The 27339-nt window shown below is 44.1% G+C and overlaps 1 protein-coding gene across 2 annotated transcripts in view; it reads right to left on the minus strand.

The window, feature by feature from the left end:
* The window catches only part of me1 (malic enzyme 1, NADP(+)-dependent, cytosolic), a 61013-nt gene that overhangs the window by 28026 nt on the left and 5648 nt on the right, over positions 1-27339 (minus strand). For both annotated transcript variants that reach the window (XM_079731944.1, XM_079731943.1), the window contains exons 2-3: positions 11461-11594; positions 8373-8522 (exon numbers count right to left, since the gene is read on the minus strand). In XM_079731944.1, the coding sequence (XP_079588070.1) occupies positions 8373-8522; positions 11461-11594 (284 nt within the window). The remainder of the gene's footprint in view (positions 1-8372; positions 8523-11460; positions 11595-27339) is intronic.

Here is a 27339-nt window from a genome sequence, read left to right on the forward strand (position 1 = left end):
CCACCCGTCACACCACACACACACACACACACACACACACACACACACACACACACACACACACACACACACACACACACACACACACACACTGCAAAGAATCTCCTCTTGGGCCGGATGCGGTGGCTGACTGGCCGCGCAGAAGGTCTGACGGCACGGTATTTCAGACGTGAGGTTAGGGGACTCACATTTCTCCCCAGCGCCTGAGTGCAACTTAATAATATAATGGCCTCAGCAGAGCACAGTTAAAGTCTGCCTAATATGCCAACGCAGACCAACTCTCCCCCTGAAGGGCTGTGTGCATAGCTAAAGACGGAAAGAAAGAGGCCTGTAAATCGTTGCTCTGGTTGCCAATCGAGACAAGTTAAAGGGCGGGATGCTGCTATTATGGGCTTCCGCTATCACCCCGCTAAGATTTTACAAACTGGAGGTAAAACTAATAAGCAACACCCCAATGCTCTTTGCACCTCTTCCGAGACAGATCCAGGAGGTTTGGCTTCCAGGCCATTTCTTTTACAGACCAGTGGAGATATAATAGTGCAGCTGTTGCAACACATTCAGGGTACACTATGCCTAAAGTAAGTAAAACTAAGTTAGATTGTTAAAGTGAACCCAACGTGGGTGAGAGAGAGAGACAGAACGGGCAGTCCTCATAACAGAGCTCAAAGTGGAGACACCCAATCAAATGCTATTTAAGAGTTTAAAAATAGCTAATTACAATGCAACTGTACTGCAGCAAAATCAAGAAAAGGTCACAGAGGGGATGGGGGCCTAATGGAAAGTGGGAAACAAAATATAGGAGAAAATAAACCACATTTATTTATTTCCAAATCTGTGAGCGCAGAAGGACCCACAGCTGTTTCCACATCAGAATACTGAGTAAACAATGTGCAGTAAAAATTAAATGCAAATGTAACAATCCCATTGCATCACAAATGGGAGTGAACAGACGTATGATGGATAGATCAGCCTTCAAGTTGTAACAGTTCACTGGTAGGCTGATCTACCATCATATAATCAGGGTGGGCACTGGCTGTAGCAGCTTATCACACACCTTGGGGTAAAATATGGGTCCTTTCAAGGATACAAACCAATGCACTTAGAGAATGCAATGCATTGGGGTTCCTCCTCTACTTCAATTCAGAGGAAGACAATAGAGAATTGAGACAGGAAATAGAGGCATCCAGGACTGCATGTGGATGTCCACTTGCTTTCTGGGCAAACCTTACTTAAAACAAGGAAAAATCCCCATTGCCTGAGAGATTCCTGTTGAAGAAATTAAGCCTGGCTGAACCTGAGGAACTACTAGATGAGAATCAGCCGTGTTGAGTTTTCCATTCACTTGCTCCTTCTTCTCTCCCCCCCCCCCCCCCCCCCCCCCCCCCCCCACACACACACACACACACACACACACACACAGAGTTAGGCAAAATTAGGTTTTTGTGTGGGCTGCTGAGTCACATTTAATGTCACATTCCTAGAAGAGGGGTTTATTCAGGGACTTTGCGTGCCAGCCGTTGTGCCAGGACTGACTGCAGAAAGGTTTATTGGTGAAGGTTGTTTAATGTTAGCAACCGTGGTGGTGATGGGCCGGTAAAGGGCAGGAATAGGAAAAAAATGCTATTGGCTGTAAAAAAATAAAATAAATTAGTCGCTCATATCAGAAAGACGACGGAAAGCTGTTTTCCATCAAATGAATTTCAAATAATAATTTTACAGAAACAATGGTTTGTGGCTAAATAGTCTCAGTAGCTCACGTTATGAATGCGGATTTAATGATTTGCGGTTGTCTGGGAAGATTGTATGGAAGATGCTGCTAGGTCTGATGTAAAACAGAAGGGTAAAATTGAATTTTTCTTTTTGAACATTCGGCAAAATACACACATCGATAATGACTCATTCATGCTTCATTTTCCATTCAAGAATTATTTTTAAAAATTCCATACTCCGGCTAACTGATTAACAAATTGAGTGCTATGACATTAGGTATAGCTAGGCTATACCATTCAGTTAAAGCAATGGAATCTAAGATTGAGTATAAGGACTTTAAACTCATTGATATAGTATCACATCAATATAATCAATCTAGGATAATCAGTTGGGGTATGTCACTGACTGTAAACAGAAACCAGAATATTAGGAAAACAAATAGTATGCATTATGGATGACGTGATCATCATAAAGTCAGAATGCATATATTTGCTGTATTCATAAATATATTATATTAAATATATTATAGCAATACGGAGCCAATTAACATTGCAAAATACGCATCACTGGTGTCAATTTTATGTCACAGCTACCTCATGCAAACGACCCAAATGATAAATTGTGGAATTGAAATCCGTACAATGTATTTCACTCAGAAGAATGTGCACTGACTAATATATCATCATGGGTGGTCATATTCAACCCCAAGTCCACAGAATCGATGCCTGTGGACTCAATCATTCTTCATTTTCTCAGTGTCTATTAAACAGTATACTTAACAACTTCATAAAACCTGACCTTTCACCTGCTTAGCATCCTTGGCTAACTGAAAAAGAGATCAGACTAAGCTTAATATAATTATTTTTTTAAGAACTTCTATTCCCCTCCCCCGTGTTTTTTATCCTTAAGAAATACCAGAGATTTGCCAAGGAGCAGTTTAGAATGACCTTAAATCTTGAGAACAAATGTAAAAGCAGTTTGTGCGCTGTTAAACATCGAGGAGGTTCTAATTATAACACAGGTCTGATCCAGGGACTTACTCAGTTCACTGTGTGTTCCCATAGTTTATAGGGACCTTGGGAGGTGAGGTCATGTTAACCTGTTCAATTTATAGACCATTTGAAACAACATTTAGGCTGTTGTGGTTTTCCACCATCAAGTACGAGTCATTGGCGTGTTAACATTGAGAAAACTTTAAATCCTGTCATAAAACCTGCACAGGAACTTACATAGACATGTCACCCAGGGTGCAGGGAGATGGCCTGTCTCCAGGCCCGCTGAAACAGATTTCCAACAACACTGCCAGCCATGAAACCAACTATGGATTGACTGACGAGAAATGCATTAAATAGGCTTTGATCAAATAAACAACGGCATTGTTGACACTGTCCCAATAAAAGAGCATTGTAAACCAACGTCAGAGTTAGTGTTGCTGGGAAGGTCTCATGTAAACAGTATTGCTCTCTCTCCATAGTGTGTGTGAATTGTGGTGAGTGTGGGGTATTGAGTCTTAGAATGACCTTAGCATTTGATAAATGTCTTAATTGTTTGTAGTGTTTCAGAAAGGTCCACAAATTGAATTGGTTGCTCTTGATATAATACAATTCCAGTTAGGATTGAACGTCAAAACCAAGAAATTTGGTTTTCAACCTCCTTTGTGCAAGCCATTGGACGGAGATCAATGCTACCTGGAAGGAGGTAAGAATATGCCAAGGGCTAAGCATGGACATCAAATATATCTTATTAGTTAATGATTACAGAAATATTGTCATATCTCTGCACTTATCCAAAGGTGTTTATCTAGGGGCCGATTATAGTGGTTTTATCTGGTGGCCCCAGTGTTATCAGTAGTAAGGAGGGCCCCGCAGAGGTTTGGTTGTGTCACTTCGCAGTTTATAAATAAGAGCAATGAGTTCAGATCTTGGCTATCTTCAGTCCACACAGACAGGCTAAACGACACACAATCATACAACCACAGACCCAAACATAAAACATTAACCGCTCCTGAGCAGACTGTGAAATCATCTCCATGACAGTGGAGGCTAGTCACAGCAGCGTTTTTGCAGACCTGTGGCGGAATTTACTTTCTGTCATGAGGCCAATGCTAAGTATTGGTATTAGGATAAAAATGTAACCGGAAAAAGCCTAGCCAGTCCAGTAAATCTATGGACAGTTGGACTGTGTGACTCTGTCTTTCAGCTCCCATTATCCTCACTACATAGTTCAAACTTCTCATAACAACCATGGCTTCTAACCTTCCCTCTACCACTACCACCACCGTTCTCTGTAAAGTTGTCATGGAAGCAAGACCTCAGAGGGAATGGAGAGCAACAGGCACATTTGTAAAGAGCCACTTTGATGTTGTATTTTAAACAACATCGGCAGGGACAACATTAAACTGTTGAAGCACAAATTAAACACAAAGCCAGAAACTGCAAGTGACTGGGGGAGTTTTTCCACCAATTTTCTTGGTTGGGAAACAATACTTTATTCAACATATTTCCAAAGCCCGGCATGACAAAATGTACTAGTCCCTCATACCAAATACTTCCACATAACAAATTTCAGATTAAATTTTCCCTGCTAACAGCTGCATACTTCATAGTAGTACATTGAATTTTTTTTTTGTTTTCAATTGTTTTTACTGATTATGAGATCAATCAGATTTGGTTTTCAATCAGTCATATAGACAGCAAGTTACTTTTAAATCTGGAAATGTGTCTTAGAATGTCTATTTCGGATTGTTAAGTGTAATCCAGCTGTTTAAATTCATTGACCTTTTCATGTTTATCGATACGGAGTGAGGAGCTGCGTGGTACTTTAAACAGGTCCTCCGTAATCATGATGAAGTGCTTATCTCAGACACTTGCCTCCATGTAGGCTTGAGCCTGATTACTCTGCATTAACAACCCTTTTGTTAAGCCTATTATCAGCAAGGCCACACTTGACTCTACACGCCACTACCAAAGTGCCCACGCACTTTGGTAGTGATCTGCCTTTTGTTAGATATTAATAATGGCCTGCACCTCACCAACAGAAGGTTAGATGATCTGCATGGCTATCAATAGATGTTTACAATGACCTGAATCTCCTCAATAGAAGGCTAAATCGTCTGCATGGCTGAGAAGGCAAAATCATGTTTTTCTTTTGTTTTTTTTATTTTACCTGATAGATGCCATTACCAGCAACTGATCTGTAGCACTGCCGTTAAGCGATACAAAGGCACGATGGAAATAAATAATATAATTTATAAATTAAGAATGAAAAAAACAATTAGATGTGAATTTGGATCTGTGCCGCTAAGCAACTGTGTTCAAATAGCCTGTCCCAGGCTACCCTGATTTCTCTAGCTAGCCTATACTTGTATCTGGTTGTCTTGGGAACTTGGTTGGCAAGCAACTAGAGGTTAGGCATCTTCCCGAAGGATATGAATGCGGGCATTAGACTTGGGCCATTGAGAATCAAACCCAGCACCTTTCAGAAGCCGGTCAAATCCTCTACCCCACCAATCTATCCTGCAGCTATAATAATGACACTCAAATTGATTCAAGATGCAACCACTCAGAGGCTGTGACCAGCCACAATGTATAAGTTATAACCTATTCAGTACCATGCATCACAATGGTGTACTAACCAATGCCTCCAAGGGAATAGAGTCCCCATTTATGCTCAGAACAGACATTGACACACAACATAATTTGTGCAATGAAGTCAAAATTACTTAAGTAAGTATTTTTCACTGTGTAAACCCATTAGCCCCTAAACCAATTAAAAGCAATACCCATGTCCACTAATCGCATGACGATATGAATGTATTTCTTTCACAGATTCAATTTTCCTTGTAACCCTGCCTCGGCCCATCAGGATCAGTGAATCAGGCATCTTTTAACGCGTAATGACACTTGAACTTTTTCCTTGGAGCCTGACATTTGAGTGTTTAGTCTGCGAGGGACAGATGAAAGCGTTCTGTAGTCAGGTTAACCAGAAAGAGGGTGTCTCACACACAAAACGTCCTTTATACCCACGAGCCAGCGATTAGAGTGGTCTGATCTGAGAAGTAAGACCTCTGTTCTCTGGTGTATGTGTGTTGCACTCAAACACAGCTGGTCCAACATACAATATCAATGGAAGAACATTTGAATTTTCTCTTCTTTTCCAAATACCATGACAGTATGGCAGCCACCCATGTTATTGCTCAGTTGTCAGAAAATAAGTATTTTGAACCCATTCAAAGTATCTGCAGGAAAGATTTAGTGTACAGCTGACATCAACTCAAGCTAGCCACAGATACCAATTCCCCCTCAGCTCTAATGATTTATAGTGCATATTATTAGATTGCAACCTTTTTGGAAAACAATTAGGAGGATGTGGCCAGCATTTTTACCAGTAAATTAAAGATGGACAACCTTATTAAATAATAAACATGAAATGAACATTTGAAGGACACTTAGTAATTATGCCTTCATTTAAATTGATTCATGAATGAAACGCATGAACCCTGTCTTGATACGAGCAATCCCTCCTCTTATTATGAATGCTCAAGAACCACATGTTGCGACCAACTCTCCCATCACTCCAAGGACTTTCAAGCTGTGCCAGATCAGATTTGTTCATACATCTGCTAACTCTACACACAGGTTATCACAATCAGAGCATCTGAACATTCTTTTTTTTATCTCATCCTGAATGATTTTCCAGCCTTATCCGGTCTTCAGGAGTTTGAACCTCATGAATTCTTGTAGTGGTAATAAAAATCGGAAGTTAATAGGTCCCTTTTACATGGGTAGTGTCTCCACATCAACCATGCAAACAAGTACAAGCATGCAAACAAGTACTGAAATTAAACTTGTGTTGACAGCAAGATTTAAAATCAGAGTAAATATAAATATTTGTTTGTCTCTTGTTTGTCCCCATTAACGGTATTGATTCTGTAGTGTAATATTTTGGCTGGCTATCCTCTTTGCCTTAATGTACTGTACCCCCACATCCCAATTTGTCTCTGTAGCATATCTTCATGCATATTTTCTTTATATGTGTGAGGTATTCTCGGTCTCGCATTGAATGAAGTTGTCTGCACTTCTGACTTCCTCCCCCACACTCATGTCAGCATTCCTTCTCCTTGTTAGTGCTTCCCTCTCTGTTCATGGAAGCGTTCTCTTGTCCATCAGGAGGCTTAGGATAGGCTGTCAGATGTAGGAATGTACAGCCTGTTTGAAATGTGCTGTAAAAGAAAAGGGCTACACATAATAAAATACTAAAATAATATCAGCTTGTCTTTTTTTAATGGGGCTCAAAGAGCTTTGACAATTTTTTCAGGGAAAAGATCAACATTGAAACGAGTGGAGACCCTTAACCGAGCCCATGAGAATGATGAACTACTACCCTTGCTAATAGTCCAAATGTATATGATTTCTACACAGGGTAGTAAAGGGGCGAACGGTTGTCACTAACCAACAAATCAACTCTCACCCCTCCTCCGTCTCTTTCCACAGGGCCCCCGCATGAGCAGAGTATTGTGTATTGGCTCCAAACTGGCTGCTGGAGCCAGCGAGGCCGGTGTTGTTTTCTCGCTGGTGTGTTGTTCACCGAGCCCCCTAGATGCCTGATACCCAGAGTCCTAACCGTCCAGCCCACGCACCCTGGCAGTGGCTCCTGGCGTGCTGCTCTTCAAGCCGAGGGGGGAGAATAAAACCATTGCTCCGCCCGGGAGCATCGGATAGGAAATACACTCAGAAGAATATTTTCTACGTGGCTCTGAGAAGGTTGGGAGGAGGAAAAAAGTCGGGTTGTCCGCTAACATTTGGTTGCATGACCGGGGATGGATATGGTGGCCTGGTTATTTACCTGTATCCAAGTTACGCATTCAAAATACACAGTCGTAATCCAGCATGGCCTGTTTTATATGAATAAGTAAAGACAGTACAGACTTGTGTGGTGTGCTTGATTTCTTAACTGCTTATCAACGGCTGCCTGATCCAATTTGTTTTACATCACCCATAACTTGCCTTTTGTACGTGAATACAGACATGCGTTACAAAGGGACTCGGCAGGCTTCTGGGCAGTGAGTCATTCAGCGGGTATTTCAGTGGACAGACAGTGGAACATGAGCATGCCGACGACAGACGGTTGACTAGGGTGGTCTGCCTTCCCTCCGTTGCAGTTAACTAACACTTCTAGTCAAGTGCATACAATCAGAGGAATAGGGTCACATCACATAAGGGAACTCTGGTCGAAATATCACCCAAGACGGGCCTGCAGAGCTGTTTGTGTGTGTGTGGTGCTGTATCGGCCCTCTATCTAGGACCGATTACACTTGGACCTGATGGAGCTATTTGAGTGGAGGTGTACTGCTGGATTAGAGTGTGTGTGTGTGTGTGTGTGTGTGTGTGTGTGTGTGTGTGTGTGTGTGTGTGTGTGTGTGTGTGTGTGTGTGTGTGTGTGCGTGTGCGTGTGCATGAGAGAAAGAGAGAGTCAGTTAAAGAGTGTGTGATTAAGAGAGCGTGTGTGAGAGCGTGTGTGTGAGTGAGTGTGTGCGTGCGTGAGTGTATGCGTGCGTTAGTGCGTGCGTTAGTGCGTGCGTGTGAGTGAGTGTGAGTGTGAGTGTGTGCGTGCGTGCATGCGTGAGTGTGTGTGTGTGCATGCGTGCGTGCGTTGTTCCTCACCTAGGTCTCCGGAATGTCAGGCCGTAAAGCTGGCAGGCCAGGCCCACAGTGGGTGTGTAAACAATGGGCATGTACTTCTCGATGTCAGACGTGAGCACCCTGTAGAAGAGTTTCTCGTTGCGATCCTGGAGCCCCATCAGAAACACGTATCTAGGGGAACAGAACATGACGACAGGGAAGGGGAGCACACCGCCATGTTAATCTCCAACATTCCAGTCCAAAATCTGGAGACCGAGGGTTTCATAAAACACAGATGTATACGTGTGTGACCTTGAAGAGGCCTGTCATGAAATAGTAGGACTGCTGGATCCGAAGTTTGGCTGTAACATAGTAGGAATTCTGGGTCAATGGTTCTGCCCTGCAATAGTAGGACAGCTTGATCAGAAGTTCTGCTGTAACATATTAGGGCTGCTGGATCAGAAGGTAGCCAGAGGCAGTGTGCCTCTAGCCCAACATGGGCAGCAGAACTATGCTAGAATGGGGGCATCTTTATCACAGAATTTTCACTCAAGGCCTGAGAACAAGGAGCCTCTTGTTGTAAGAAAAAACATACTAAGCCTTTCTGCTATTGGCCAGTGTGAAGCAGCCATGCTGTACATGCTACTGACAGCAGTTCTTTGATAACAACACCCCCGCCCCCACACACACATACACAGGGACGCAGGCATTCACCTTGTTCCAGGCGTTCTCATCTCATGATAAAAAACCTCAAACAGGGTGCTCCTAACATGGGTTTAGTGCTGAGATAGAGGGAGTGAAGTTCGGTAACATGGGTTTAGCGCTAAGAAAGAGGGAGGGACTTCCGATTGAGGGATATCCGTCTCTGTCACATGCTTCGGATATTTCTCTGTCAATTTCTAAATGTTTCTTCTCCTTGTCTTTGTTTTTGTTCTTCTCGTCCTGTTCTTGTTCTTTTCACTCCGGGGACTGTGAACTGGCATGCACAGCCCATAGGAAGAAAGAGAAACGTAATTGTGTTGCAGTAGACCGGGAAAGCAATTCATGACACTCGCTGTCAGCCCTCGAGTTAGCGGGGCCAATGAGCTTTTACGATGTCAACTCCCTCACACTAGCGGTGGAGTTGACCTATTGTGGATCTTATTGTTGGCGAGTATAAGTGTGTCCAAGCCCCTAGAGATGTCCTTCAGCCTCCTATGTTTAGTAACTGTAGAAGGAGCTTGTCCCGCCCAGGAGAAAGGAACATATGGCATTGAAACGTGGACACGGGATCGATGTTTCCTTAGCAACTCTGGCCTTCCCTTTGTAGGTATTCCACTGATGCTGCCAGAAGAAATCTCAATCAATTACGTGGAGCACACAAGGGGAACCGGCTTTTCCACACTTATTCTTAACTTGTGTGAACGCTACCATTTTTCCAAGAGAGGATTGTGAATTCCGGGGTTTCCCATATTACCATATTCCCCGATGCAATGTTTTTGTTGGCCTAACCTCGCAAATAAACGTTTCCTCCGGTCGACAAAACGTTCATTGTACACACTTAGCCCACTCTTTCATTCCAGTCAATTATCGTTTGAACTTGAAGGGATTGCGAGCTTGTTTGAAATCTTCTTAAAAAAAGGGTTTGAGAAATGCCTTGGGGCTGCTTCATTTTCCTTTTTTTTAATTCCCAAGACGGTCGGTACTTTGGAAAGGAGCGATGCATAACATTCAGTGAGCCTGAGATCTGGTCATTAGGCCAAGTAACAACAAAATACCAAAAAAGGGCTGGGGGAAACAGATTGCATGTAAACATGGCCTGGGTTGAGAAACAGCAGACAAATACCCGTCTTTAGTCCTGCTGGATCCAAGACCACAGCTGGAAGGCACTCAGCATCAAGCAGACGGATTGCCACAGTGACATGGATAGGGCATGGGAATGGCCACAGAGAGCTCGTAATAGCTTGTGAATTGTACCAACAGGCTGCGTTTCCGCCGTGCCACGGTCAAATGGAGAAAAAGTAATAGGGTTCGGAAAAGGGGGGAGGCTGAACGGATCATTGGGATATAAGGTCCACTTCACTCAACTGTCTTGATGCGATGAGTCACACATGAAGGACTGCTTGAAGTCATATTATGTTTCACTAAGGAACAATCACTCATTAAATGATAGAGTGCTTTAGGGCAATAATTCAAAACCACACTACAACACTAGGAACACATAGCTTCAACCCTGTGAACCCAAGCATTTCCAAGTATTTCTCACAGAAATCTTTTATAGGTGAAAATTGGTCTCAAAATACAAAAGGATGCACAGGGGTGAAATAATCTGTATTTTATATGCTCTATATTACCATAGGGACACCGCTCTGTGAAATAGCTTAAATTCAAGCGATTAAATTGACACTTTGACGTGGTCTCCCTGGAGGATCTAAAAGCGCTACCGGAGGCAGGAGGGGAGCAGGGAGGAGATGGAGAAGACAAGAAGAAGAGAAGCAGAGCAGAGATTTGTTCAGTAAACAGTAAGGTGTTTGGGGACAGATGTAAATCTCGTCTGTAATCCCGCCCTCTCCTCCTGTTGAAGTCTTCCAGATCCGACTCTTTGGAACCGATATTGACGAGTGAAACAACACACTGACATGGGGCTGCTACACACTGCAGACTCATGAAATGCTGGTTTGACTTCCCATGTATTTTCAAGACCAAGAAAGACAAGATAAACACTGAGAGGGCATCATGAGACCTTCAGAAACCCCGCCCGGAGCTGAAATTGGAGACAACTATAGCTAATCAAAAACAGAAAACTCTTACAATAGAGAAAGAAACAAAGCATGGATTACGCTGTGTGTCTGCATAGCTCAGTGTGTGTGTGTCTATGGAGCTCAGTGTGTGTGTGTTTGTGGATGTAGCTTAGTGTGTGTGTATGTGTGTGTGTCTGCGTAGCTCAGTGTGTCTGTGTGTCTGCGTAGCTCAGTGTACGTATGTGTGTGTGTGTCTGCGTAGCTCAGTGTGTGTGTGTGTGTGTGTGTGTGTGTGTGTGTGTGTGTGTGTGTGTGTGTGTGTGTGTGTGTAACTTAGCTTAGCTTAGCTCAGCGCGTGTGCGTCTGCATCCACATGCAGCCACGTGTGCCTGAATGATCCCTCCACTCACCTGTCCAGGTCGTCCTTCTTCATGTCGTAGTTGCGCTGCACCCGGAGCAGCTGGATGTCCTGGTCGATGAAGCAGGGAGGAAGCAGGCCATGGATCCCCAGCTGCTGGCGCTCCTCCAGGGAGAAGGCCATGCCCTGAACACAAGAAGGAGGGATGATGAAAGTCAGGGACATTTAAGAAGAAAGACATTTTTTCGCCTCAATGGTAGAATTGGTTGTAGACCAATTCAATGGCGTCCAGAAGCATGTGGTCTGCGCCCGGTGATGATGGCCCTTGGAAATCGAAAATGAACAAAGTGGTTCCAGAATAATTGCAGTTTGCAATTTGTCTGGCGATGCTAGGCTATTTGAACACCAACAAAAAACAGATTTAGACTAACAAACACAGGATATGCAATAGCCGTTTCGAACTGTTTCCTTTTGAATCACTTAACTAACACTCGGTCACACTGGATACAAAAATTGACATGCCAGAGTGGAGAAAGCTACTGGCCAAGCACTGTTTTAATAAGTTGCCCTGTGTTTGTGTGGCTGACAAATGGTCAAATCAATTCAGCATTGACTGGTGGCAGGTGCTCATTTTGGACCTGACACACATCACACTTCGTCTTCATTTGTCACCACTGCTTTCAAAGCATGGCGGGAAGGAGAGCCATGTGAGGTGACTGATAGATTGGTTATTCCTCACCTGTATTATGGATCACAATGGAATGTCAAGAGATCTGGTTGTGTGTAGACAGGTCTCTTACAGAAGTCATTCTTTGCATACATTATAGCTACAACTATGGAAATTAGAAGTGCTCCATTATATGAATGACCATTATAATACTACCATTATTCACAATATGATATTGGGAAGGTTTTGCAACATGTGTGCCATGCGGGAAACATTTGACACATGCCGTCCGTAATGGGTCAAGCCAGTCAGCGGTGACTGCCACGACATGATACCGAATGGTGAGCTTATGAAAGGACACTGTGTGCGTCTGAGAATTGTCCATCATCTCATCCTCTTCGGCCTGCGGGCATTCACAGCCGCTGGCTAAAACTCTTCTCTGGAAAAACTATGTTTGAACTTTGAACAACGGAACAATTTGGAAAATCTCCATCCATCCATTCTGCTTGAGCATTCCAGAAAGATGAGAGGAGCAGCACTGTCCAAACGTGTCCTGTGTTCTGCTGCGTTGTGTTTGCTCTGACAGAGGGGCTCCCTTCTCCGGCTTAACCCCGCCAGACAACCTGTCTTCAGCGAGCCCCCCCCCCCGCCCCCCGCGGGACGTCCACACACATGCACACACACAGGCGGGCACCCACGTATGCACACACGTGCGCACACACACACACACACACACACGCCTCTTTTTACCCACTTCGCTGATCACAGCAGAGCAGGTGAGAAGCATGGATTTTATCGCGTTCCCCATGGTGACCTTCTGATGAAAACGATGGCTCTTTAAATGTCAGGGTGGCCACCCAAAAATACATGGGTCGAGTGGCTCTGTGTGCTCCACTGGAGGAGATGACACACGGCAGACAGAGAGACACAGATACAGGGAGAGAGAGTGGTTTAAAAAAATACAAGCAAATGACTTGGAAACACTGCACAGCATCCAGCAGACTCACTGGCACCGCTAGCAAATCTGTCATTCTAAAAATATAAACTTGTTTGAGAAGACCCCCACATCCCCCCCCCCCCACTCTCGCTCAGTGTGCTATGAGGTCATCTGGGCTAGGTGTTATCTCTCTGGTCTCCGTGAAAGACCGACACGCTCAGTCTGCCCGGCTACCGTTCTGTTCCCCGGACTGGCGACCGGGGAAGTCACAGAGCCAATCAGAGAGCCCGGAGGCCACTGCGCGACCACCGGGCTCTGGAAGTCCGCCACGCTGGCTTGGCCCGGGCAAACCACAATTGAAACCCGGAATACACGGAACCAGCACTTTTGCTGTATCTGGTTGCTCTAAAGAGGCTTTTGAGGTTGCTATGAAATGTGCTTGATCACACATAAGGCAGAGGAATATAGGTTTGAGGAAAACAGAAAAACATACAACATGCAGCCATGCACAATTGTCTTGATGTCAAACCAACATAGACTGCTATAACCACATTACACTTTCAATTCCTTTCTGCTTACTTATTTCCATGTAAGTGAAGTAAAGAAGCAGAGTCATAAAGTCACCTCAAGCGATGAGCTTACTTAATGATCTGTTGGGTTGTGGAAGAAACTCAATTGAATGAATAATAATTTTATTGGAACATTCTTGTTTTTCTTTTCAAGCATCCACAGGAGGCTTTGGCAATATGCTAGGTTGAAACTTTTCATAAATAATAATGCTAGGTTGATACTTTTTATAAACTTAAAATTTTTTAGGTTTCATTTTAATTTTTTATTTTCAACAGTGTACCAAGTGCCACTGTAGGGTATCATGCCAAGATGCTGTATCACTCCCAACAGGGGGGCCTCAGCATAGAAGACACTGAAAGGCCCTAGATGCACATCCCTAACAATGTGTTGCAAGGTAGTTGTCAGTGTACGTCAATACAGTCCAAGTCAAATGACACAGGGAACCAAACGCGAATCACCATGACCTTTCATTTAATTCGATGGACAAAACTATTTAAGCAAGAGTGGAAGCTATATTCAAAAAAATCATTGACTAGATTCTCGAGTCCCGTTTGGTGACCGTCGCAGTCTGTACTTAAGTGCATCTCAAATAGACACAGCACTTGGAATTACTACCTCTAAATATAACCCCAACTTTTTCAAGAAAGTTGGTGGTTGCCATCAGGCATCGCTCAACAAGTGTTGGCCTGGAGGTTTGGGACACGCTTAGGCCATCATAGTTCAATACTCAGTGTCCCAACGCTAACCAATGGACACATTAGAGAGAAGAGTGCACAGAAAATAAAGGAGCCCTTTTAAACACATGAAGTTGGCCCCGGTTTTAATAAGGGCCTGTGAAATTACACCACACACGTGCAGCAGTACTCTTTCATTAGCTGACATACATTTAGTTAAAGGGGACATATCATACCACCAGGTGTAAATGTGATTAGCCATTACAAGCAGGTTTGAAAATGTGCAGCATTGTGACATCACAGGTGGGCGTGTCCACCTAGATGTGTGCTGGATAGATCAGTCTACCAGCCTACCCAGTGGACTGTAGCAAACGTTGCTCATCTATCCGTCACACATCTAGGTGGACACGCCCACCTGTGATGTCACAATGCTGCACATTTTGAAAACAGCTTGTAATGGCTAATCACACTCACACCTGGTGGTTTGATATGTCCCCTTTAATCTAAATCCATGTCCGCTTGCTGTTTTCTGTTATTTCAGAAGTAACATCTGGCTACATCTGGCAATGCAACACACAGTACGTGCCCGCACACACACACACACACACACACACACACACAAAAAGCATGAAACTCAGTGAAAAACCCAACCTCAGCGCATATGAACAAACATGCATACAAACACGCACAAACAAGAATCCGGCATCACATCAGGGTAAAAACACAATGAGCCGGTTGTTCTGCCAGGGGTGAGCCTTTGTACTTCAGGGGGCCTGTGCAAAGTTAATGAAAGGGACCGTGAACTGAAAGGGAACCTAGGCCTCATTAACAATCATTACCAACAGTGCAACGTGGGCCCTCAAAGGCTGCCAGGGTCAGAAGTGAAGCGGAGAGCAGCCGGAGAGCCTTTCCTAAGAGAAACTGATAAACCGCCCCCCACAATAGAGCAACAGGGTTTGTAAGGACAGAGGGAAAACCCGGTTCAATAAAAAATGACTTTCTAATTGAAGACATGCACAGTTAACCAAGGGCCTGGCCGTCGGGGTAGGGGGTTGGAGGTGGTGATGGAAGAGAGATTAACACAATATGGCCCGCACACTTGGCAGGGACACCGTGGGAACGATCTTGTTTGACGTTATGCAGTGTGTCCCTCTTCGACTGGGTCACTCGGCCCTTAAATATAGCTGCCAAATTTTTTCAAGTCCAAAGCCCAGATACTATGACACTCTGTTTGTCTCTTTGGTCAGTCTATCTGTCAATCAGGCTGAATCAATAAACATGCAGGGAGAGAAAGCTGTGAATGCTTTGGGTCATACGGGTTGGTGGAAGTGAGCCAGCAGGCCTGGGTGCAGTTGGCAGGCAAGAGTTTTATTGGGGTGTTGCACACTAAATGTAATAGGCCTTACATTAAATGACAATAAAAAACAATACAAGCATGAAACTTTAGTCGTCTTCTGTATTCTAACACACACACACACACACACACACACACACACACACACACACACACACAGTGAGCCAGGGTTAGGCTTCACACTGTTCTCCAATGGGCTGAGCTGGGCTGGGCCGACCTGGGCTGGGCCTACCAGGCAAATTAAACAGCAGAACTTTTCCAAATGCTCGGGACCACATCAGAAGGGCCGGCCCCCTGTGCCAACACGTGTGCGTTGCCGCGGCGACATGTTCCAGAAGCAGTGGTTACCGACCAAACCTGTAATCTGCCCACTGGCCTGTGCTGCCCGGGTAACTCTAACCACTGCCTTGCCCATATCTCCCGCCCCACACACACACACACACACACATACACGCACGCATGCACACACACACACACACACACACACACACGCACACACAAACACACACACAATCACACACAAACAAAATATCAAAGAACACAGCTAACGCTGAAGGTAATAGGTAATTAGCTCAATGGATGGTTCAACATGAGGAACATCAAAGGTAGGCATTTTAATAAGTCACATTTTCTTTGCTCCGGCAAGTTGAGCATTTATGTTCAAACCTTTTGGTCTTGAGATAGAGAAACTTCACCACTCCACAGCCTTGACCTTGTAATCTACATCAGTCATGACCACAGGGAGGAATGTCTAAACAGACGGCTATCGAAGGGCAAGGCTGGCAGAGGCTGTAAAGAAAGCGACGCCACACCCTTGGCCAAAATGAAGGCTTATCCATCCTTGAAATGTTTACTACAAGGGGTGTGCCCCTTACATGTGTCTTCGTGTTCGTCGTATTTCAATTAAAATGTGTAACAACTCACAACTGAATAACGCTGACTACCCAAAAACAAATATACATGGAATCGGATCAAAGAAATTCCTTTGTTGCGATATCTCAGAAACTGAAGACTTTGATATTGTGGAAGTAACAACCTCATTGGAGGGAGGGCAGAGCCTTCTGCATAGGGAGACACGTTCCTTTTCTCTGGATCCCACACACAATAGAAGCTAGAGCAGAGCTGGCGCTTCAAACTCAAGTGAATGACATTGGCCTCTGGCATTGACGTGTGTGGCCTTAGGTAGATATTCAGGGAGGCCTTTGTGAAGTGCCAGCAGGACCTATTTTCATTAAAGAGAAAATGTGTCACAGGATGAGAAGCTCTCCACAGATTGTCCGTCTTTTAAAAGCTTGAGGAAATTGAGGTATTATAATATATTTTCAAATGTGCAATTTCAGGTCATTTTTCTGGCATACTATTTCGCTAAATAACATGCTTCTAAATGGTAGTAAGCCAGGAGTTGCAACTGAGAAGACGAAAAATTATAATTCTATATACTTTTATCCACCCTGCGGAAATGCGGAAAAAGTGTTGGAGGTGTATCCCACTGGCAGTATGACTAACCCCCCCCCGCACCGTTGATGTTTTTTAAGAGTCTATGAGAGAATAAATGAATGAACCTCAACTCCAAATTAAAAGCGCTGGAGTGGTCTGAGTGGTCTGAGAGGTGGGGACTGTGTGTGAGAAAGGCATCAGTGCAGCTGGGATGTCAGCAGGCAGAAACCCTCCAGCATCCAGCTGACCAAATACTCTGGATTGGAGGAATGATAGGGTCCGTTCTCTCCCCAAACCCCTGCCATCCATGACATCCACGTTCACCCCTAATGAATGCCATGTGTTGTGCTCAAACTGCAGCTCTAGATCCTTTTAACAAGATTGTTGATTCAAGTCAGCATTAGCGTTCTGCACTGGCCTGCAAATATTGCCATTTTAACCAAAGACATCTCCCAAAGAGGAAAGTGACAAATAAAACGTTTTTAATTTTAGAGCCTTGCACTGTGTGTGCGTTCGAGGCGTTTAGAGCGATTTCGGCAGGGAGCTAAAAGAGGCGAAGGTCGGTGAAGCCAGAGTCAGCAAAAAGTGAATTAGAAGCTTGCTATCATCTTCATGATGAGTGGTCTGGTCTTGCCTGGTCTGGCAGACCACTCTGAGGAAAGCTCTGGCCAACAGCTGGGGGAGAGACTGACTCACAGAGCCCTCTGCTCCATTGTTTATAAACACAAAAACGCACACAAATGCACACACATAGGTCCCCTTTTGTTCTTCCTACTCACTCATACGCACAGCCCACCCCCCTCTCCCCCTTCTCGCTCTCTCACTCTCTCTCTCACATACACACACAAAACATTTAACACAAACCAAAATACCTCTCACCAGTCCAAGCAATCCGACCAGAGAAAAGGCAGTTGAGAGTCTATTCCATTGCGACAGTCCATAATAATCTTGTTAGCATTCAGGGCAGGGTGGTTCGATCGCCATCCAACTTTTTTATCAATAGCAGAATGTGAGTCTAGACCCTGAGAAAACAGTGGTGCCGCAGCTGTACTGAATGTGCGTGCGTGCGTGCGTGTGTGTGTGTGAGCGTGCATGTGTGAATGTAAATTCCTTGGGACATTTTGAATGCATGCGTGCAAGTTTCACTTCATTTGTTCGACTCATGCTCATGAATTGCGTTTAACCTGCAAGAGTTATTGGCCGGGGCGGCCTGCTGTCTGTCTGTTGATTGCAGTGAAACCGGCAGAGACAGGCAGTATCGCCAGCCCTTGTGAAGAAGAATAGGCAGCAGCCGGCCCGGCCCTGAGCCTGACCCAGTTTATTAATGGCAAAACCACAGCACCACAAAGCGCCACACTACAGCCAGACACACCACCGCCATGTAGTGCAGGACGACAGAGTGCGTGGGTGGTGGGGGGGAAATTCACTGGTGAAAAGTGAAATACTGTATGAATAAATTTGAGGCTCGGTGTATCAGAGTGTTGGGTTCAATGGAAACCTTCCAGTATCCTGCTTTCCTTTGTGATCCCATCCACACCCTTCCACAGGGATCTCTCAGCACTGCAGTGTTTTGAATGTCAGAGTGTGTGATGAACGACAGACATAGATTCTGAATACCCCCGGGTTACCCCCGGGCTCAATGAGACGAGTGCCTGCTGAACTTGTCAACCCTTTGCCGAGACAATTGGGGGAACTAATCCCTGTTCAACCGGCCGCGGGGGAGAGAGGGGGAGAGGTGCAGGGGGGCTGGTGGTGGTCTCAAAGTAAGAATGACAAGCGGAGATGGGGGTCTGTGCGTATATGCCTCCCCCAATACCTATTATTCACTTGAATGACAACCACTTTATCATGCTTGCCTAGCGGGTGAAAAAAAACACACAAAAAAAGCTAAGGCTCAGGACAGTTGTGTGATCTATAGCCGGTGCTGGGTCGACCTCGTAGTCCTGAGTGTCTGGCTGGATCAGGGAGTGTTGCAGAGCAAAGAGAGCTATGACCTGCTCTCCCCCCTACATTAGCTGGGCGGGGACAACCGCCAGTTTCAGGCTACTAGATCACAGTGTACAGGGCCCACAAGACTGGAAGGCTTGCATGGCCTCCTTTGGGTCAGAGTAATTAGAAACATGACAACCTTCTGCTCCTTCCTGGCGGCAGTGAAGTGAGAGGTGACATTAAAGAAGGGATTTAATAACATGTGTTTGGCGAGTGTGTGCGTATTACAGAGAGAGCGTTAGAGACGGAGAGAGCAAGGATCACACGTAAAGAGGCCAAGCGAGAGAAGGAAATGAGACAGTAGGAACGAGACAGAGAAATAGTGGAAATAGATTAGAAGGAGGTGATCGAGGTGTCACCCCCTCCCTCGGGCCACCTTCTCCAGCAGAGGAGACGCCCGGACCACACGTCCTCATGGGATGTACTGGAGGCAAAGCAACAAACACATACTCCCTCACTCACACATCAAGTGCCCAGATATATTTGAAAACAAAATTGGTGTCTTCACACAAAATTGGTGTCTTAAATTGGGACTCAAAGTGAGCCCAAAGGGTGCTTAGTTTAAATAGTCAACTTGTTCCCACACACTCCCTGATACACCGCTGCCTGCCTGCAATGGTTCATCAGTACCAGGCGAATGAATGTCAGAAGAATCTGCTATCTGTAAATATTCGGTATCTGTAAAGAACGGCTTATTGCATCGCTCTCAGTTTATTTCAAGATGAATCAGTAGGAAGAAAGACCTGTTTCTTGGCATTATGCACATCTGTACACTCAAGCAGAGATTGCAAGTAAACAGAGACGATAGGAAACTCCTGCTGTCCTTACAGGGGCGTAGGAATGAGTTTAACATTGGGGGGGACACATATCGGAAACCTGACAGATATGTTAATGGTTTGAACAGAAATATGTCAAAAAAATTCACAAATATATTTTATTCTACTAAAAAGATACATTTGTAAATGTAAAGGAAAACACATTTTGAATGGCAGTAATGAACTGATAAATATCAAATCAATTATTTAATTGCACGCTCAATCATCCAGTTTTTTAGAATAAGAAGCAATGACAAGACGCTGTGTTGCGCTTTCAAAATAAAATAAAATATTTTTCTCCCCTCGGTATAATTTTTAGGTGGGACAAATGCGCCTGTCTCCAATATTGGAGGGGACACATCCCCTCCGTCCCCCCCGGTTCCTACACCCTTGTGTCCTTAAACGGACGGCAAACACGTCGCAGTGACAACCGAGTGTACCCAGTCGAATTTGCCATACTCTACAGCATTTCACAAGCCTAAGCGAATGTGGCAATTCCAAATCTACATATAAATATATATCGGGGTCTTGCATAAGACATGCTGAAGCGCCAATGGAGGCAAATTTTCAAAGAAGGAGGGAGAGATAAAAAGATAAAGACACAGAAAGAGCGATAGACAGATCAATGCGTTTCATTCCACATAGAGTGTGTGTGTGTGTGTGAGTGTGTGCGCATATGTGCGTGCGTGCGTGTGTGTGCATGTCTTTAGGTTGGATGCCCAGAAACGCTCAGCCTCTCTGTGGAGCGGAGCGCTGGTCTTGATCTTTATCCAACACAAATATTGACCCTCATCAACTGAGCGTTTACCAGTTACTCTCCAACACCACTCTCGGGTCCTGCTCTCACAAACACTTTCTCCCCGTTTTTTTCATCGCCTCTAAACTTTCATTTCATGTTTCCTGTTTGGTCTTTTTTGCAACGACATACACAAAACACAGAATATGCAAATGAGTGTTGTCACATTACACCCCAAGAGGACAAAATCAAATTTGGCAAAACCTATTCTACGAGTGCATGTGCACCCGCGTGTGCGTATGTGTGCAGGCAGTCGTGTGTTTCCATGCGTGTATATGTCTGTGCCTGTGTGTGTGCATGCAGTCGTGTGTGTTTTCTTGCGTGCCTGTGTGTGTGCCTGTGTGTGTGCGTGCGTGTGTGTGTGTCATTGTGATCAGTGCAGGAATGCGTGTCCGTGGGTTGAGTTTGGACAGGAGAATGCGTCCGCCCACTGGCTGCCATCAATCAGCCAGCTGTTAGGCTGAAGGAGCGCACACACAACTACAGCAGAGTTTAGGGTCAGTGCAGGGGGTCAGCTTTACGGTGGCTACCTAAGGAGAACACCAGGAGCGGATGTTCCTGGAGCTTAACGAAGCGTGCTCCGTGGGGTGCCGTCAGAAACCGAAACCATATTTCTAGTAACGTATTCGGGCCGCACCACATGGGGTCGCTTAGGTCGCCATTGGTCAAGGAAGGCTGACATGGGATCAATGGAAGCGTTGTTCCGAACGGTCATTCCAGTCCACCTACACACATGCATCCCGCAAGCTTCAGCCGTGAAGTGGAACTGGCCGTACGTCCAAGAGAAAGGAGACATCCTGTTATAGTTCTCTGTGTTGTCGATGGCAGTTGGTTTGATAAAATGCATGCACGATTGATGATTTGGGTGTTATTATCAGGAGTTATGTCACACATCCAACCACAGAGATCCAATTCTATAGAGGTAACGCAAAAACAGCCCAGAATATCCCACTCGAAAATTCTCCATGTTGAATTTAAGTAAAAGAAGAGACTGAATGGTCTCCCTCCACCTGCTCTGACCCCTTCTTTCTCCTGAGCAAATGTCTTAGCTAATGTCAAAGCTTTCAGTTCTGACCCCTCTGATAGTGGATTGGACAAAAGCTACTCCAATGATCAGAGTGGTTTGGCCTTATCTGGTCCTCCAGGAGAATCAAGGTCAGGAGACCACGTCATTTTCCAGAGAATGGGCTGTATCCGCAGTAGGGATCAACCGATATGGATTTTTTTAGGGCCGATACCGATTTTTTTTCATCAGCCTTAGCCGATAACCGATACGGCGATACTGATTTTCTTGAGCCGATATTTGGAGCCGATACTACCCTGGAAATCCAGAGTTCACGCGAGAGCACGATTTGAATTTGCTCAGCGAGTCACTCTGGGAACATTAATCAATCACATTGATGTATCAATATAGGCCAAAAGAGTTGCTGTTTTACCGAACGGATCTGGCAAGAGTCTTATCTATTGGTTAGCTCTACTGGTCTGGATACGTCAGCCCTTGTATTCTTCTGATATTTTCAAATGCATGCTTGGTGCCGCCCCTCGAGTTGGGCCATTTTCATTACTCGTTGCCAGACCCTACAGCTTTCTAGATGTGGGTCTGGATTTCCAGGCTAAGCCTCCCTCAATTTACATCATAAAAATGACACAATGATTATAACAAATGTTACAATGCCTCAATTTAAAAAAATTAACATTTATTGAACTGTCTGTAAATCATGCAGAAAAAATAAATAAAAATCGGCCGATATCGATACACGTTAAAACCGCAAATATCGGCCGATTATATCGGCCGGCCGATATATCGGTCGATCACTAATCTGCAGGCAGACACAGGCAGACAGAACACCCTGAGTTCAAACCAGGCGGTGAGATGATTTGGGTGTTATTATTATGCATTATGTCCATTTAGATTATTTTTTATAATGGGAAATAGTAACTGTGTAACTGGTAAAATAAGTAATATATATTGATTAACACACATGCAATGCAAAACAACGATGGCTTCAAACAAGTCAACTCACACACACACACGAATACAAGGCACAAACATGCTACTGAACACACACACACTCACATACACACATTCACACATTAAAATACATATTTGCTTTCAATCATACTCACTGTCCAGGTTTTTCCTTGTCCGAATCATGACTTTATTTATCTTTAGGCTTACTTAACAGCCTAAGTGCATTAAAGGCTTAACAACATCATGGTAATAAACATAGCGATTAGTCTGTGAATAGGCTACTTTATTAAATACATTACAACATCACAAACAAAGCTTCCAATAATGAAGTGGTAAGCTGTGTTTTGTGTAGTTTCTCATTCTCCCCGGCAACACTGGAATGCAGGCAAAGGTTTTTTTTAACCTGCATACAGTCTCTCTCTTCTTTGTTTTCCTTGTTTGTTTAGTATTGTGTTAAACATGGTAATGCACCAGGCCAGTTTAGCAGGCCAAATAATAAATACAATGATGACTCTGAACCAAGAAACTTTGGAGTAAACGTTGAAACATTCCAGACCCGGGCCCAGGCCGGTCCAGTCCGGTAAGTCCCCTTCCTGCTGTGGATATTCCACAACCACTGGCCAGAAACATTCACATAAGTTGACTCATGTGCCACACCTGATGAACATTATTTTTGATTTTGGTTTATTCTTTTTAATGCAATTCAAGCCAACAGGTTTTGCAAATGCAGCTGAGAATAAGAATCGATATGACAACTAGACTAGCAACATTTCAGCCAAATTTCCCTTGAGAAGTTATGCGTGCATCTTGCCGTCTCAATGCTTTCTGTTGGAAATTGAAAGACATTATTAGTGAATGCTGCATGCAGCAAAATCCCTTCACTTGATTTAAGTCATTCAAATGAGTATCTCTAAATTGTTGTGATGTTGAACTTCTTCAATATCACTGCATTTCTATTTTTTGTGTATTTATCCTTGCTTTAACACTAATTGGGAACCTCTCCATCCATCAAGTTCATGGAGTATCCCTGCTACACAATGCCTCAGTGGTGATCAAAGCAAGTGCTTCTCTATCTAGTGCTACTTTGCGTAATGTTCACAGTGGTATGAATATTATGCAAGCTCATTGACCGATGGCGTACTAAGATCAGAAGAAATTGTGGCAACCAAAAGAACCGGCCATGTGCACACTGTTCAATAAAAGATCATTTCCTTGCCAGGTGTACAACAATAGCACTGCAACAGCCACAAGGAAGATATCCATATAGTATACAGATCACCTCTCTGAACTGCTCCCTCAATCCTCAGCACTCTGTCCCTCAAAATCTGCACGCCTGACCAGCCATACTGCACACCAGGGCCTTCGAACCTAAACTATGGAATTCATAACCACCATCCTTTAGAGACTCAGATTATATCACAACCTTTAAGACGGCCTCAAAACCCACCTCTTCAGAAGGATCTTTAGGCAATCCTTCACCAATTCGCCATTTTGCTTAGTTCCTTCTTTGTGCCAATGACAATGTTTTCTCTGCTTTAACCTTTCCAGTAAAGCAATGTTTCATATCCCTGAATAGAACAGACTGCTATCATTATTAGAGAACAATTAAATGACAAAATATACACCAACTTCAACCTCCCTGCACAGTTTGGAAGTTTTAATGTCTCTTTTGGTCTTTTTGTATTTCTCTAAAGTGCATTTAAGCTACAAGAGAAAATGCATGTTGAATCAACTGAAAACAACTATCAACATTGACTCAAAGCAACCTATATGTTAGATTATTGTTCATTATTTAAAGTTGAACAATAAAACAGCTCAACAGATCACAATGGCATTTAAGATTTCCACAGGAAGACTACAAGTGGACACCCCAAAGTCATCTCATTAATTTGTCTGTGTTTGGTGTTTCATGGCTGCTTTTGTTGGTGTACTCATGTCAAGCCATAATAAATGGCCCGTCCCTAATATTTCACAACGTGTCAGTGGCACCACCATTCGAGCTGAAAGTCATGTTAAGCATGTTACACAGATGTCATAAATAATTCATAGAGGAAAAATACAGACTGGTCAATACCTAATTTTAATGGCCCCCACTCAAATATTTGCCGTTGGGTTCTATAAATAGGCTACTGCCTTGAAAGGTTGGCAAAACATTTTCAAATACTGCAAAACAATTTTTGCCGTTCCATTTCTTTTTTTGTAGGCCCTAAATCATTTTCACCAGCACTCTCTGGTTGGAATGCATTTCCACAGTGTGAAGAACCAGGGAAAGTCTCTCCCTACCCAGGACAAATATTCCCTCATGTGGTTCCTGCTAAAATGGCGGGGGATTTTACTCCTCTTGCTGGGTTCAAGAAGACTGAAAACAAAGGAATGGTAAAGCCATCACTTTGTCAGTTCATATTCTCAGTGTCCTTAGAGCCTCACTCACTTTTCCCTCATGGAGTTCATCCACTAAACATGCCATGTAGACCGCAGGTTCACCCTTCAGACCTTAACAACCTGATTATCATAGGTCTGCAACATGGCTATTCTTTAGCATAGAGACCCACTGATGTGAACCGAGAGCATGTAACTTGTTATGTGAGATAACAAGGCTGGATTATAATAGTCGTTTGAGAGGGAGCTGTTTCTTTTCCTTCCAGACTTTAAAATAAGAGTATGAATGACATGATGAATGTCATTGGGAGGCTCTCAGTGTGACACTGGTATGCGGGGAGAAGAGAACGCAAGACTAATAGCAGACTGCAGGTTAAATCAAGTACAGCTCCTAAAACGCAGCCATATCCCCGGTTCAGTGGATGCGACCCCAGATTGGTTGACCCTAATTGACCGGTACGAGCTCAGTATGTGTTCCAGATGAACGGAACGATGCCAAGGGGCTCCGATCAAGCGGCGACCCTGACTGGCGGCTAATGGCAGAAAACACAGATATCCCACAGAGACCACTTGGCAACAGGCAGTGACAATAAACAACCATCTCTCGACGGCCTCACCACGTGGAATGCAACAGCAAATCATCTGGTTCAATTTGTTTAACATTTGGAGTGTGGGGGCGGGGGGGACAATGGGTTGTTATTTACTTCTGACTCCAATGCGTCTAGGTTATCAACATCAAACCCTTAACCCTTTTGACCTGCTGCCACGGTGAGTGTCATGGTCGCTCAAAGACTGACGTCACGATGTATTCCGTGCTTAAAGAAGTGTGCAGAAGCTTCTTTAAGCCAGAGGGTGTTGACCTGTGAATGAATGTATGGGCATGCTTGTTGGTTACACAGCCATGAAAATTGAGCCACTGTTTACTTAAGGGGAGAAGGAGCGGAGGGTTTAAAGGGAGCAGAGATGCAGGCTATGCTTTTGCTATTCCAAGCCTATCCGCTCCCCTGCAGAGACACACGTTTCACACTCTTGCTTCCAGGTCCCTGAAGAGACTAAGTGTTGCCAGGCAAGAGTCCAATGTTCTGCACAGATCAGGATCTCTGAAGCCTCGAGTCCAAACATTAACATAATTGACTTGATGACTCTTCAGTTCATTCAAAGCCAAACCTTTGTATGCTAAATCTGTGGGGACCGTCTTTCTCAATGACCTGCCTGTTGACACCAGACACTTTATTTCCAAGGTTTATTTCTTGTACAAAACCTCCGTGCTGACATATGTGAAAGCAAGGGTGACAAGAAAGTCTGTGTTCTATGAAATTTTGAAAAAGGAAAGTAACAGTGTCATTGGCTGACAATAAAAAGATGAACACTGAATAGCATCTCTGCTCCGATTTGTTTAAATAGCACATGAAATCCCCTATTCATCAAGTTTGGTAAATGAGCCTAATCCAATTCAAGAGCTTTCCTTAAAATAACTATAATACTGTAGGGTAAACTGGAAAGAAACGATAGGACAAATCCGATCACCTGACAGCATAGGACCACAAAGGGCTCTGTGTCTCTCTTTAGCTAAGATACTTGTAATTACCTATGGAGATATGGGATCAATGTCATTGTAAAATATAGGCAAGAAAAATCAAACAAAAGGAACTGCTTTAAAAAAAAATTGCTGTGATGACCTTAACTTCTTTCCTTATCACCGATTGGCCAAACTCATGAAAGCAAGCTCCTTAAATGGAGACATTTCAAAACACACAGGAAATAGGGTTAAAGAAAAAAGATCTGTCTCATGGTGAGGAAAACACATTTTCAGTTTCAAGGAAGTGAAACTTTCACCAGAAGGATGGATCAGCAGGGGACAAAAAAATTGCCTTCTCATATCAGGCCTGAAGAAATCTGTTATAATTGCTGAACTAGGAACCCAGTTACACTTTGTGCCGAGTCAAGAAGTCAGTGTGGCAAAAAATAAATTGAATGTATAGTAATATGGCTTCAGCTATGTGCAAGGATACACACCAATACGTCTGGTTGCACTACCATAGTGACATGCCTGGGTGAAGATTGTGTGACATCTTCATTCAAACATAGTGGACAAAAGGAGCATTGAGGAGTAGATATAAAATTACTTAGAAAGACAGGAGGGTACTTGGAGTGGAGCCCTTGAGACTTGCTTATAGCAAGTGTAATGAACTTAAGCCATGTCTGAGACCGTCTAATGGCTTCTGCATTGTCCTGGGTACAATGAGGTCCATCTTGTGAAGGAAGAAAATAAATGAACCTGAGCCTGGACAAGGGTCATTAAGGATGGGTCTGCTGTGAGACGGTACTGTGTGAGAGTGAG

Source organism: Pollachius pollachius (genome assembly GCF_949987615.1).
Source record: "Pollachius pollachius genome assembly, chromosome: 1".
In the NCBI taxonomy this organism is placed as follows: domain Eukaryota; kingdom Metazoa; phylum Chordata; class Actinopteri; order Gadiformes; family Gadidae; genus Pollachius; species Pollachius pollachius.